This window comes from Melopsittacus undulatus, chromosome 7, assembly GCF_012275295.1.
Source record: "Melopsittacus undulatus isolate bMelUnd1 chromosome 7, bMelUnd1.mat.Z, whole genome shotgun sequence".
Taxonomy (NCBI): Eukaryota; Metazoa; Chordata; class Aves; order Psittaciformes; family Psittaculidae; genus Melopsittacus; species Melopsittacus undulatus.
In genome coordinates this window covers 60,900,495-60,915,788 of record NC_047533.1, presented here as the reverse complement: position 1 = coordinate 60,915,788, position 15,294 = coordinate 60,900,495, and the positions used below count along the sequence as shown (strand labels likewise).

Below are 15,294 nucleotides of genomic sequence, written 5' to 3'. Positions count from 1 at the left end.
TCCATTCCTCTTCCTAGGAAAATTAAATTCAACTAAATGTGCCACATCAATCATGACCACCCACCTGGAGCCAGTAAGACTTGACTCAGCAGAAACTTCGTTGGATGAAAGAAAAAGAGCCCAATATGACTCTTAGGGGCTCTGTTGTTTTTACAGCAAATAAAAATACACTTTCTTCTCTTTGCTTTTATACTACCCATCTTTGATATGGAAATCATTCAAGCAAGAGGCATAAATATATTTCAAAGAGGAATATGCTACTTCATAATACCAAATGCAGTAAATATAAATACCTTACTGGTTTACAGCACCAGAACAAGAACCACCACCATATACAGATCATGACTACAGCCTTACACTGAGCAAAACAATGCATGAAGGCAAAAACCAACCTGAACACATACTTAGGTAGCTAATATTTAATTAATATAGTTGCTACATCCACTGTGTTTTTGACACCATAGTTAATTTATCAGAGATACTTAGCTTGCATGCTGGTAATGGAAAATAGCTCCTCTTGGCCAAACTATTAACGTTTTTATGCAAAGGCGTCTTTGCTTTCAAAATTCTGGATTAAGTTTGAGGTTCAGGCATCTTTTAATGTAGGAATTTGCACATACAACTACTGCAGTTGAGAAATCCTTTACTCTGCTTTGATTCCATCACTACAGTGTTCAATACCTGTTTGAAGAATCCCTGTTTTCAAGCACTTGTTCCAATGCACAGTAAGGTCACTGGCAAACCAACCCATTTAGAGGTATCCTTTGATAAACAAAACTCCTAGAGAGAGCTGACAAACAGAATTCTAACTATGTCTCTAGCCTCATATATGTAAACAATAAATCTATAAAAAATACTAAAGCTGATTCTTAAAAGCTGTGAAATTGAGTACTCAACTGGAAGAAGAGGATAATTAAGCATTTAGTTCACCTCCTTCCCCACAGTTACCTTTAACAGGAAATTGAAACATCTAGATCACTTCTAACACAGTGCTACAGAAGTCAAAAGCACTGCCAGCCCACAGAAGACATACAGTAAGCGCATTCCAAAACTGAAGAACTGTTCTACAAAGCAGGTGCCATGCATGCCAGAAAACGGTCATTAAGCCTGTGTCTGACTAGTCCTAATGTCAGTAATACGCAACATTACTACACTGAAATGCACAGAAATACCCTGTACAGGATAATACTGGGCTTCAGCTACTAGAGCAGGAACTTTAATAGGAATGAGTCATAAATTTCTCATTAAACCCTACATGTCAGTTAGCAACTGACTAATATAGTGTCCCACTACAGAATAAACAGAAATACAGATATTAATGTGTGTCAGTGACAGATGAGTCAAAATCCACTGAAATAATTTTCCCTCTCCCTGCCTCCAAATCCAGGTTTAGCTTAAATTTCTGGTACCCTTGTGTACTTCAAAGCGACATTTCCCCTTCCACCTTGAAGAATCACAGAATGGTTTGGGTTGGAAGGGGAGTGAAGGATCATCAAAATATCATCTGGTTCCAACCCTCTGCCACAGGCAGAGATACCTTCCACTAGAGCAGGTTGCTCCAAGCCCCATCTAACCTGGCCTTGAACACTGCCAGGGCTGGGGCAGCCACAGCTTCTCTGGGCAACCTGTTCCAGTGCCTCACCATCCTCACAGTAAAGAATTTCTTCCTCATGTCTAAACTAAATCTACCCTCTTTCAGTTTAAAACCATTATCCCTTAACACTACACTCCCTGAAAAAGAGTCACTCTCCATCTTTCCTGTAGGTCCCTTTAAGGTATTGAAAGGCTGCTATTACGGTCTCTCCAGAGCCTTTTCCTCTCCAGGCTTTTTAAAAATGGGGATTATGCTTCCTCTTTTTCAGTCAGTAGGAACTTCACCAGTCTGCCACTTTTCTAATATGACCAACAGTGACAAGACCACAATATTCAGGCAGTCAGAATTTGTTTTCAAAAGTTTGGATTTGAAACAAATACTTTCTATTCAAGTTTTGCTACAGCGCACTTAAGGTGATCCAACTAAACCGCTCATTTGTGATGTTATTTTAAGACAACTTCTTTGGGCAGTTAGGTTGCTCCTCTAAAATTTTACCTCTACCTCTGTTCGTGTGACTGGAATTGAAAGAGATCCCAACAACTCTGGACATCTAATTAAAAACCCCTATGAACATACTCATCTTCAAAGTGCTAACAACAACAGCAAAGGCATCAAGATTAAGACTTAAGCTAGCTCTTAATTAAAACTTCAGTTCCTCACTCCCTAACTGTCACTTTGTATCTGGTTTTCCAGGCTTCCCAATTTGCCACACAAAACCTAGCTAAGGGAAAACTTTGACACGTTTCCTTGTTACAGTCAGCCCTATCACATGACAATATGAACATTATTTTTCCCCTCTGGGGAAGGGAGGGACAGACAATACATGACATTAATTTGTACCTAGAAGTTTTACATGTCTTTTTTTTTCATCTTGCTCATCATGGTTTCTCTCAAGGCAGAACCCAGAAACACCAAGCACATTCCTAAGCAAGATCTGCTTAGAAATAGTGGTACCACTTTTCTGCAAAATAAGAGCACTATCCAGAAGCAAGAAACCCAAGTTTCTGTCACCTAAATCCTAACTTTTTGAAATATGTATACCCAACTCTGGTGAACTTTCAATCACAAGACAAACCCTTCCACCTGAAGATAATTCATCTTTCAGGAAGGAAATTGGGATTCTGTACACCATAAAAAGAACTTGACTAATATGTGTGCAGGAAGTCCACTGGCTTCCAGCTTGAAACCTTTTCTGTCATATATGAGTGACTGGAGAATGTTATTTAAACACCTTAAACACTAGGTCTGAGACTTGTTTCTTTCTGTGCCTTCTCTTCATACCCATGAAACTGGCATACAAGCCTAGCCTTTGCAAAAGAGGTGTTAGAAATGTCCCCTTACAAGTCACTTACAACACTATCGCTGTGTGTACCTGACAAATGGCAATTTGAATCTCTTCCTACTAAAGATAGAAATCAGGGTGACTTTCATTTCCTCCATAGGTGAGACTGTACTAAGCCAGCAGAATTCCCAAAAAGCAATATACATTTCACTTCAAAAGCAGCACATAGGAAGGGCACAAGTCTTTAATGTCAGGTCTCAGATAAGTCTAGGAATAAACATCTCCCCAAAGGCAAGTACCCTACCAATCACCTGATCCACAGCAGCTGCAGTGTGCAGTGGCACTCACAGGTCCACAGCCCACTACAGAACCCAGCGAGTGCTCCGGACTCACTTTTGCAGCCCCAGATGAGGGCAGCAAGTACCAGGTCTCTGGAAGGGGCAGGCAGGAGCACAGAAAAGACAAACCAGTGTCCTGTTGTGAGGCTGAACAGTACATAATCTAGCATGGCCCCTTTCACAGAGCTCTACTGTTGAGTTAGGCACCACTGCTACATTACATAAGGAAATCTGAAGTGTTAAGAACATCATAGCTTCAGAAGGTGACCCTTGACTGTAGGTTACAAACTGGACAAAGAATATTTTGCAACCCCAACTGAAACATACACTCCAGCATTTTAGTGTTCTCCCATTCTATAATATCAGCAATATATTAAACACACATAGCTCCCCATCTCATGCTGGCTATTGCAAAATGCATACTAAAAATGCAGGCACAGTTACTTGGTCTCATATTCAATATCAGATATTAAAAGTCAGGCACTGTGGCACCTAGATTATACACTGGAACCAAATCCTACATTATAACTAACCCCTATTGGGTGGGAGTGGGGGGGAGGAATAGAAAGCTTGCAAGTTCTTTTCAGCCAAGTTCACAACCAAAAGTAGAGACAAATCATACGCTTAGTTTAAACAAAAGCATTAGCAGAAGGCAGATGCTGACTGGACTGATAGTTTCCATTTGTTTATTTAAGTCATGCACTATTACCAACATTACTCATTTGGCTCCCATTCTGCTCTACTGCGTTGTTTTAAGGCTTATCAGCAATTCTACCTCGGTATTATTGGCCTTTTTTTTTAACTTATGTCTACAATTGCACATAAAGAACCTGGAAGGAGGGAAGAGTTAAGACTTTGATTCCAAGGCCTGTCAAAATCATTAATAATCCTGCAAAAAAAACAACTGTCCTTCGGGACACAATTTTAATCCCAAGAAATACAAGCAGAATAATTTTAAGACTTCACTAATAATGGACTACTGAAAGCTGCAGGATCTGCAAAGCCTTTATTCAGCAATTCTACAGCAACAGGGCTCACCTTATTCTACCTTCTGATCCACCCCTATCCCAGTTGTATTTGGGAAAGCAACCAGTACAATTCCCACCCAAACCTGCACAGTTTGATAAAGGAAGCAATTTGTGAGAGATTTATCAAGCAAACATTCAGCATCTTGGACTCCATAATCATATCCTTCCCAATCCACTACAAGCTACTGGCTCTTTTACTGCTCTTTTAGAAGAGAAATTGCTCTCCCACTGCAGTGACCATCTTGCCTGCTGCTTACTGGTGCTTCAAGCCTTTCAGCATCCCCAGAAGAGAGAATAAGCAAGCTACACGTCACCCTATGCACTGACACAGTTATTGTTTTACAAGGCTAGTCCACTCTAAAACTAGAAATCTGGAGTAAGTGAAGCAAATAGAATAGACTTCATTTCACTAGTTTATTTCTGTAACTTGTGTCCACACCATGGAGAGCAACTGCTGATGGCAAAGGGAGGAGGTGTGATGGGGAGGAGGGGTAGGGATCTGACACAAATACAAATAACACCCTTTCACAGAACAGATGAGTCCAAAGCAGTTACTCTGGTTTTGATCTTCATTTGCAAAGGAACACTAACCCAGTAGCTCTTTAAGTGTTGTTTTCTTCAGTTGCATCAACAGAACAGGTTTTTGCCACAACAACTCAGTTTGAGCTGAACAAAAAATAATCTGTATTTACTGTACAATACATGTGATTTTTTTTTTGCTAGATGTATGTAGAATACAAAATCATCAACAGAACTACACACATGCAGACTGCAGTAGAGAGACTTGCAGCTCAAACTCACAGAGCACATCCTATTCCCACTAGCTATTCTCATTTAAATATCATCTCAAGGCAGCTATTAACAAGAAAATCATGCCTGGGACATAGCTGCTCCCAGCTCCACAGTTATTACCAAAGGAATCCAGGGCAATGGAAGGCATTAGGTTTTCTTCTTCACAAATTACTTTCTATTTAGAAACTATTTATGCCTATTCCTGAAGCTTTGGAATCTAAAGCACTGTAGCAATGCAAAACTCTTTACAAATTACAACAAGCTTCCAGTATCAGCACAAAGACTACAGTGTCTCAGGGAAAGGTACAACTGCAGTCACACAGCATCACTATTTAGCAAATTTGATTACAGCAGTTATGTAAAGATACATCTCGATTGCTATCTGCTCTAAATATGGAGCATACTGGAAACAACAGTCTCCACTGGCCACTTGTGGTATTAAAAAAAGCAGACGGCAACAGTATCCTGCTTTATGCAAATCAATCGGAACCCTCAGATTCATGGCAAATAGCCAGAGCTCCTAGACAAAGTCTGAAGGTTTCCCAGAGAAAAAAACATAATAAATAAATAAAAAAGACCAAACCAGTTTTTGGACATGTAAGAATATGCTCTAGTACGGTACGAGGTCTAACAGAAAAATACAGAATTAATTAAAGCGGAATCATAATCTAAATTAGGACACTAGTAATTAGGTCAAGCTAATAGCAAAAATCATCATGCAAATGTTATGAAGAGGCCAGCAAGGCCTCCAGGGGCTGTGAAAGACACTGGAATGGCAGAAAGTTAGCTGACTGCTATTAGTGATTATGAAGTGAAACTTTCTTCCAGATTGACCCATTTAAAATAAATAGAAGTTCTTTAAAAAGATATGCATAAATTTAAAGCATGCAAGATTGAATTTGACAGAAAAGATTCTTAAAGGGCTTTATACACAGAAGCAGCAAAGGTAGCGAATAGCTATTTTGCATCCAATGACTAAACTGTAAAGCATATTTAATCTGTGGCACAGATTAAAGCTTCCTCCTTAAGGTTTATAGGGAACTTCATGACCACATAAAGACAGAAGCTATAAATGCTTTAAGTTACCAACTTATCTAGTAAAAATAAAACCCAAAAGTCAAAAGACCATGCCAGGTGGGATACAGTTCAGAATGACTACAGCTTCCCCAATAGGTGGCAAAACAAATATATAGATAGTGAAAGAAACCACGGAGAAATGTCATTTTTATCTTTCATTTTATCTGTCATTTATCTTTACCTTAACACACAAAAAAAAAATCATATTTGATGATTTTTCAGAAGACTGGGCCTTCTCAGCAAGCTTCAGCATCTAAATGCTGTACCAAACCAACAGTGCCTTAAGAAAGAACTAAGCAAATACCTCTGATTTTCCTCAACCCCTAGTACTCATCCAATACAGCCACTTCAAAAAAACCTTCTCTTTACTCATACTCCTCTTAAATCTGCACACTTCGGTTCATCCCTCAAATAATCTCTTCCAACGGACACAAATAGCTATCTATTTTTATCTCACTTGGCAATGTCCAGCCTCTGTAGCAACCTTGACATGTCATCCACCTATTTCTCCTAATTTCATTCTATTCCCTAATCCACAAATGCTCTTCCTGAGCCAGTCCATATGGCCACTACATTACAGTGCTATCTCCACTACTGGGTCAGGCCAATGGTCCGTCTCACCCAGTATTGTCTGACAGAGGTGATACAAAATACTACTGAGAGAGCACAAAGCAACCACAATAGATACCTGACTCCCTCTTCTTTGTTACAGGAAACCAACTAGAAAAATTTGTCATTGACCTGATCAATTCCTCCCTAACAGAGAATTCCAAAGTATGCTGTGAACACATTTTAAACAGGCTTACCTGTAGAATGGACTGCTAATTAAAAATAGGCTATCAAATATTGCATTATTAAGATACTATAATATGGAAATACCTAGTTCAGCCTTGCTTTTTATATTTATTTTAGGTTTGTGCAGAGCTACTAATGGCAGTATAGGATGCCAACACTCCTGGAAAACACAGCGTGTGTGTCATTCACAGGCTTTCACAGGCACTTAAAACTTCACACTTGTCATGAGAAGCTATAAAAATTGACCAGTAAGAGGAAGAGTGAGAAAACCTGAACATTTTCCTGTGGTCTTAAGGTTTTGCCCTCAATATATTGTCATCCTACACTGTGTCTTAAGTGGCAGTCACAGATGTGAGCTGATATCACAGCCAAGTTAAATCAGCTCCTCTTCAGATTTTAGACAGTTCTCTCCTAAATTGTCAGCATGCGGTTACAATCTCACTTGCTACATTCCATGACTTTCTCAGCTTGACAACAAAGTTTCCCTAAATTCCTACACTTACTGTGCAGGATGATATTTCCATTAACTACAAAGTTGCATCAATACCTAAGAAAAACCCACTATACATCATTTCAATGCTAAGTATATTCAGAACTACTCAGAATAAATTCTAACAAGACAGAGGACTGTAATTCTTAAGTGGAGGGTGACTCCCACTACTCAAGAATTTTGAGCTAGGTAAAGTTTGAGTAAATGAGGCTGAGAGATGTCTTTCACCAGCTAAATATACCAAAATCATCTTTTACTGCTACCAGATCCCAAATTATGGGTCCATGAAGATGACTTGGAATCAAGGAGCCTAAATCAATTAATCAAACTGGGCACAAACCTCCCATTGCAAAAGGGCCAGAAAAAAGTAAGTTTGCATCTATTTTTGAAAAAGAACATTGAGACTTGAGATTCGGGAGCATTTTGCTGAATTCCATTCATTCACCAAGGTTAAAACCACGCATGCCCACCAAGACAACTGACTGTCCAAGTTACTGTCATTTTAAGAAAACCTACAAGTTTGACCCAGCTAAAGCCACAGCTTTCCCTTATCATTGTAAATGGGCAGAAGTGACTGAACTGGGATAACAGTAGCCAAAAGTTTACTTACTGGGAACACTAGGGAAGACTGCCTATATTAAGAACACACAATATTTAGTGATGTTATAGAAAGCATTTGGTTACTTTTGCTTGTCAGCAGTGTTGATAAGTTTATATAGAAAATAAATCCTAGCATTCTCTAAGAACCATACTGTGAGGTAATAAAAAACAATTCATCGTCATGAAGACATCTACAGTGCATTTCTACTACTGTAATACATTTAATTCTATTACCATTAGCCTCAGGGGGTTTCTGTATCAAGTACGTGCAAAAAAAAGTAAACAAAGATGAAAAAAGGGGAATTTCTATTTCATAACATCCATTGTAGCAATGTTTCAGCAGCATTCATACCAAATTAGAAACCTGTTTTAGCAGCAGGTGATGCTATTAGCTTTCAATATGAATAATGATAAAGAGCTTATATTGCAGAAACCATAGCAATGGAGACATGACAAAAAGAGCAGAGGGCACATGAGCAAAAGGCAAACAAGTGGCAGTCCTGACATTTATCTCAGATTTCTTCTATAAAACAAGCCAAGCATGCTAGAGGAAGGTTACTTGCAAGAAAGAAACAAAGAAAGTAAACAGTCAGAATTTTTAAGTTACATTGATTTTTGTTATTTTAAAAAAATCTGGCAGAAGTGGGAAAGGCGACAAATGAGGCTTATAAAGTAATTTTAGTCTCTGCTGCTTAGATCCTGTTATTTCTCCTCCAAAGGTGATAAAAGCCTAAGATTTCTCTCTCATTTTCACTTTGTCACTAGGTAACTCTTGCCAAGGACCTCATAATCCATGAGCACAATCAGAAGCAACAGCACATTCTCACCAGAGAGAAAGCATTAAAAAAAAAAAGTCTCTGCAATGCAGACTGAGGAAAAAGCCCCCCCAAAAAAGAGAGCCCACATAACCGAATGATATTACAGCCACTAGAACAATTAGAAGTGATAAAGCTTTTTCAAATAAAATTGGCTTAGAGCAAGGCTTGGCATTTCTTTAGAGAAGTGCAGAAAGTCTAGACTACCTGTTGTCTCTATACACTAGCTGACTTGAGACCTGAGTAAATTCTGGCATGAAGTGCCCAAACTGAATGATACCATCACCACAAAGACAATAGTTGTACAGTCATCTACTTGAGGCATAGCACAATTTTGCCAGAATATTCATTTCCCATCAGAAGCCTAATAAAGCAGCACAGATAACCACAGTACATACAACATTCATTATGAACTCTCACTTGTCAGTGAGAGCCCTTTACGTAGTGACAGCCAAGGATATCCAGTGACCTAAGTTTTATATATAAACAAGAAACTTACAAGAACTCGTTAGCAAGACAACACTGACATATGATGCAAGACAAGCTTGTTTAGAACAGAGTAGAGCAGAAGCTCCATACAGAATTTTAATCCAGCAAAGATTTTCTCCTATATTTCCAATGCAGGTTGCATAGCCTTCAGAACAGAATTTATTCTCTACACCTGAAAACTTCAGATCCTAAAAACCTCAATATAACCAGCATAATACTGTAACTAACTTAGAAATATATGTTTTAAAGTTTTGCCACTTGCCAAATAATTTCTACTACTCTATCTGAAAGTTTCTTCATATAGTTGGAGATCAACTTGTTTTTCTTGTTGTACCATGAAAAAAAAAAACATAGCTGTCTTAAGTTAGTAACAGATCCCACTGTAAGTAATTAATTTTTCCATTCTATCATCTTCTACCAGGAGATCTTTTTATTTTAATAAACTAAGACGGGCAGGGAAAAGGGAGCAGATATGAGGTAATGAACAGAAACAGACCTGATTTGTATACAAAGGAAATTCAAGGAGTTACTGGTGCCCAAAGTCAATTCCAAGTATAATTCACAATGCATGAGGAATATATACCAATATTATAGCTTACTGTCAGAAAAGTAACAAAACAGGTAAATACTTGAACAAGAGTGTGCTTAATGAAGTGTATTACTCTGTCAAAAACTTTACAAAGTTAGTATTTTCCTCTTCAATTTTAAGAAGTGCCGAAATACACAAAGCCATACCTAACATGGGCCTGAAAACTAGGTTCTCAGAGAATACCAATCAAAACAAAGCAGATCAATTTGAGTATTTCTAAGAGCAGAATTTCCAAAGACAACAAATGAGACAAAACCCAAGGTTTTGATGTATGCTACAAAGGAGCTCACTAAGCACTCTGTTAAACTGGTGGACAGAAAAAAATGTTATAGGTGCTTCTCAGGTTCAAAATCCAACACTGCTGGACTGAACAAATTACTTACTCAAGTAATGAGAACTACAGAACCTGTAATTCTTTAATAAGAACCTGAAATTCTTTAATAAGCAGCAAGTCAATTACTTTGCATTTTGTGTTTTGACCTTCTGAGACTTTTACATATAGATCATGGTCCTCTCTTAAATATTTAAAAATGAGGAACATCAGGACAGCGCTTCTTTTGACTCTCAATCACACAGAGAAATTCACCATTAACTCCATCTTGTACAAGCTTGAAAAGCATAATTAAGAGCAACACATTTGCTCAAGAAATAAAGATTTAGGTCTCCCTTTTTAAAAAATAAACTCTGCAATTTGAAGGTGGCTATGCTATGAAGAACAGGTATGTAAAAACACCTTTTGACACAGATTTGCCCAGCCCTACTTCCACTCGAGTCTAAAGACATCCCACCTTAGTGATCAAAAAATCCCCCAAATACTGTACATTTCCTCCTTTCAACGAACAAGAAGAAAGCTGGCTGATTTCTGCTAACACTGTTGAGGTAGGGCACTTATGAGTCACCAGAGTGAAACCCAACAGGAGGGGATATGTTGGGCCTAACCCCATTTTCACACCCCAACTGAACCTGCACACATGAGTAAACTAATTCTGAAAGCTACTGGAAAACAATGTACCAGAAAAGCCACAGCCAAGATCACTTCATCACATAAAAGGTAAATCTTTTCTGCATACATGCACAGAAAAGTACACCATTGCTAATCAACACTTCACATGCCTAACCTGTGATCTGTGCGATTTCAGAGGTATTAGCGAAATGAAGAGGTCACAGCTAATGACTGATTGGAGGCAGAAATCAATGACAGACAGATCAGCATTGCTTTGTAGGAAGGCCTCATACCCAGAAAGCTATATTAAAAAGTCAGCTTAAAAGTTTTTACAAAAAAAAAAGAAAAAACATCCAGAAAAAAAATATGCTTTCTGGAACAAAAACTATTAATCTTTTGGCTGGTTTGATTTTAAGCATCCCAATTTTATTAAAACCACAAAACCACATAACATCAAGCTACCTTCTCTTTCCAAATTAAGTCACTCATAGTTGATGTGTTTTCCCAGGGTTCAAGAGAAACCAAGGGACTTTCTTTGATGTTGATCAAAAATTTGGATATTGTTCTCACATAATCCAGGTAAAGTATCCCTACTACCAAACTATTTGTTGTTTCATGATTGCTATTAACTGACTACTTCTGCTGTGATCAAAATAATGCAGTGCTGGAGATGAACTTTAGACTTCCACATCTTAGGCAGGTGTGCTGGAACAGCTGGGGAGTCTTCTTGAAGAGATCAGGGATGTTATTTCACTTGCAGAAAAAGTGAAAACAGTTTCAAAACTTCCAGGGCCAGAAAGTCTCTTCTACCTTTATTTGGGAAATTAAGATCCAGGAGAATGCAGTCCACAGGTCAAGTCCTCCAGACCTCTTAAATCTAAACCCAAGGATTCTATGTAACAAGCTGAATTTTTGTTCTTCTCTTGCCCAAGATGGAGCAAAAAGGGAATCCCAGAATCATGGAGCTTTCATATTTTTAATTACTCTGCTGAACCTCCTTCCACTGCTGCCATAAAACACCCCTCAAAAAAAACATCACTCAAAAGACCATGCTAGAAATAAAGTAAAATTTGAGATGCTCATGAACAGTTTCCCCTCACAGAAGTGTCCTAAATTGTAAACTATTTACCAGAATCTCCTTTTGAACCTCAGGTCCAAGTATCTGAGGGTTTTGTCAAGGACAATTGTCAAGTGGACTCTAAGTAACTTAAATCACTTCCTCATACTTGAAGCATCCAGGAAACCTCTGATCTGCACTTCAGTTTTGCTATTACTGCAGCCCCTCTGCACTGAGACTTTTATCCACACTATTTAGAGAATTACTTTCTGCTAATAAGGAAATATTCAAAAAATAAACATTTATCATAGTCCAAGAAGATAACATCAAAAGCATTAAATAGACACAGCATGCAAATATTTAGTGGCCACTGAAAGTTGCACATAGCAAAGACTACTACCAACAAAATAGCTGAAATGCAAAGAGTGGTTAAAAAACGGTATGCCTTTTGTGTCAGCTTTCCCCATTACCGAGCTTTACACTATTACATGCTCTCACTTCCTGGTTTGTCAGGAACCACAAGGTTTTAAAGTCAAAGGTGTTCACGAAAAGGAAGAAGGAGGAACCATGAGTATTTTTAGAAATGTTTTGAGATCTCTGATAATAGCAGAGTTCCTTTGGAAGCTTTCCTTTGTAAACAGCTTATCTCCTAATGTTTGGTGTCCTACAGTAAGCAAACATCAACTAGCCTAATTGTTTTAAGTGTGGCCCAAGAAGCTCAACGGTATATATTATGCTTGCAACTCAACAGTAAAAGTTGTATCCTCATTTTTCAGTGAGATCTAGTCATGAAGTATTAAATACATCCATACAGTATTAAAAACCAGCATATAACTCATTAACAAAAAAGGACACTGAAATCACACTCTACTCTTCCCAACAAGCAGAGTAAGAAAAGCATTTGCATGAACTGCTCCCCAACACCCCCACTCTCTGTATACAAAACATGAAAGTTCTACCTACTTCCAAAGCAAACGGGAAGCTAAAAGGGAAACAAACATCTTCCTGGGAAAAGTTGTTTGGCTTTAAAAAGTAACATGTGTATTTGTTTATGTTGATGACAGCTTGAGTTACTAAATCAATATTTAGCTTTCTTGTCTAGGACACCTGTTGAATGTTTAAACTTAATAAGCTTCTCAGTTGCATATAAAGCAACATTTTTTTTCTGAAATAGACTAAGGAGGATGCTGTTCAGAGCTGTTTCAAGTTTAAGTGTATATAGAGGTCCATATGCTTTATTTTCAGCATCTGTCATCCACAAGTAAAGAGAAACTAGCTGAAATCTAGCATGGTGAAAGTAAACATGTAAAAATACACTGACAGGAAAAAAACCATCAGAAAAGCACAGGATTCTTTCATGCACGTATGTTGTTTTTCTACCTCCTCCCCAAAACAGCAATCAACTTACCAGGTTAAACACAGTTTCGACCAAATCTCTGTTAGACACTTCACCAACTTCCACCAGTCCTGTCAGCACAGCAAATTTCATCTTGATACCTCGGATGGGGACTCCTGGATTCAAAGGCTGCAGCAAACTTGCCCCTTCAGTAGCATTTCCTTCTTTCCCCGCTCCTCCTCCACTACCACCTCCTCCTCCTCCATCATCACCTGTTGGCTGAATAACTTGCTTGTCTTCACTCGCCATGGCTAGCTCCTTTCAGGTTACGACTTGAAGCGCCAGCGGCACACGCTCGCCGCTCCGAGAAGAAGGAGCGACTCGGGCTCCTTCTGAAGTCCCCTTCAGCTCCGGCTCCTGAGGAACCCGCGTCCGGCGGGGGGGCGGGCGGGCAGGCACGGAGGGAGGACGCGCCCTCGGACTCCCGGCGCTCTCCTCAGCAGGAGGCGTCTGCCCACAGCTCTGTGCCCTCACGCAGGTATTTACAGCCCTGCAGGACAACCCGAGACACTGTTCAGCTCGCAGCGAGCCCGGCGCTCCCCTCTCTCCCGGGGGTCCCGCCTCCGGCCAGCAGCCCCGTGCCCTGCCCCGCACCGGGCAGGCGGCAGCGGCGGCCGCCTCAGGAGCTCACGCCTCTCCCCGCAGCCCCGCCGCACGGTGAGAGCCGAGCGCGGCCGAAAGGGGATTCATTTTCATTAATCTTTGCAAAGGACCACGCTCCTCCTTCCCCCCGGCTCCTGCCTGCCGCCTGCCCGGCTCCCGTCTGCCGCCTGCCCGGCTCCCTCTCTCGTACCGTCGCCACCTCCCCGGCTGCGGGCACGGACAGGTGCAGCCACCCCGCCGCCCAGCAACTTCGCACTCACCGCTTGCCTGCCCTGACGCCCGGCTCTGGGGCCGGGAGGTGGCTGCGCTGCGCTGCTCTGCCCCCGTCGGCTGCGGGGAGCGGGCTCCACCGCACCGGCCGCCCCTCTCTCCGAAAGGCGCCTGAAGTTCCAGCAGCAGCCGCCGCTTCACGCCAAGGTCTCAATTAGCCCCATCTCTTCCTGCCGACGCTGCCGCTCTCTGCCGCCATGACAGCGCTGAGCCCCCGGGGCGCAGCCGGCCGAGGAGCCGTGCGCCTGCGCGGCCGCGCGCGGGCGGGGCGGGCCGCCACTGCGCGGGGCCGGCGCCGCGGGCTCGCGCAGGCACAGGTGCGCTCAGGTAAGAGGGGCGAGGGCTCCTCAGCCGTGGAGCCATCGCAGGGGCCGCTCCCCTGTGGAGACCCCGAACGTTATGGGGCTGTTGCGGCACTGTGTGAAGTTCAGCGCTCCTCACGCATGGTTTTCTTTTGGGGCTGGGTAATTGGGTTTTTTTGTGGGGCTTTATGCACTTTGGGTTGGTTTTAATAAAAGAAACCATACGCGAGCAGCAGTAGTTGCGTGCTCCGCGTTCGTGTCTCCGAACCGGAGGGAAACTGCAGGCGGTCGGCAGGGCAGTAACACCTTTGCAGGGGGAGTGCAGGTTTAAAGGCTCCAACTCCCTCGCCTCAGGAGGGAGTGGGGAGGCTGGGGCACCCTCCAATCCCCGTTAGTAGCGATCTTGAGGTGGTGGGTGAGCGGCTTCCCCACCCTAACCTCTGGCCTGGGCGTCCTTCCTCCCTGGTAACCGCCGTGTGGGGAGCGAGTATAGGTCATACGAGACTCCGCCCAGATTTGAGGAACTGAGGTAAAAGGAGTGCCAGAGGAGGGAGGAAAACTTGCTCTCTTCCTTTATAGTTAAAAGCCTTTGAAGGTGTCGCTGGCTGTTTGGGGTTGGCGTCGGAGGCAGCTCGGTTTGCTGCAGGGCTTTGCCCCCAGCGAGGCGTTCCGCGGGCCGCACCCCCTGGGCTGGCCGCCGGCCGTTGCCTGGAGGGGGTTTCCCCAAGCAGCTCCGTTTCCCGGCAGCCGGGCGGGACCGGCTCGTTCGGGCAGCAGGGGAGCTGCTGCCACAGCGGCGGCTGCGTCCCACCCAAGGGGGAGGCAGTGTTAAAC

At 41.7% G+C, this 15,294-nt stretch overlaps 1 protein-coding gene across 3 annotated transcripts in view; it reads right to left on the bottom strand.

The window, feature by feature from the left end:
* The window catches only part of LRBA (LPS responsive beige-like anchor protein), a 395,364-nt gene extending 381,794 nt beyond the window's left edge, over positions 1-13,570 (bottom strand). For 2 of the 3 annotated variants that reach the window (XM_031046774.2, XM_031046773.2), the window contains exon 1: positions 13,298-13,534. In XM_031046774.2, coding sequence (XP_030902634.2) covers positions 13,298-13,534 — 237 coding nt within the window. Of the gene's footprint in view, positions 1-13,297 lie in introns of all 3 variants that reach the window. The other variant, XM_031046772.2, reaches the window with a different exon arrangement.
* Between the last annotated feature and the right edge of the window lie 1,724 nt (positions 13,571-15,294).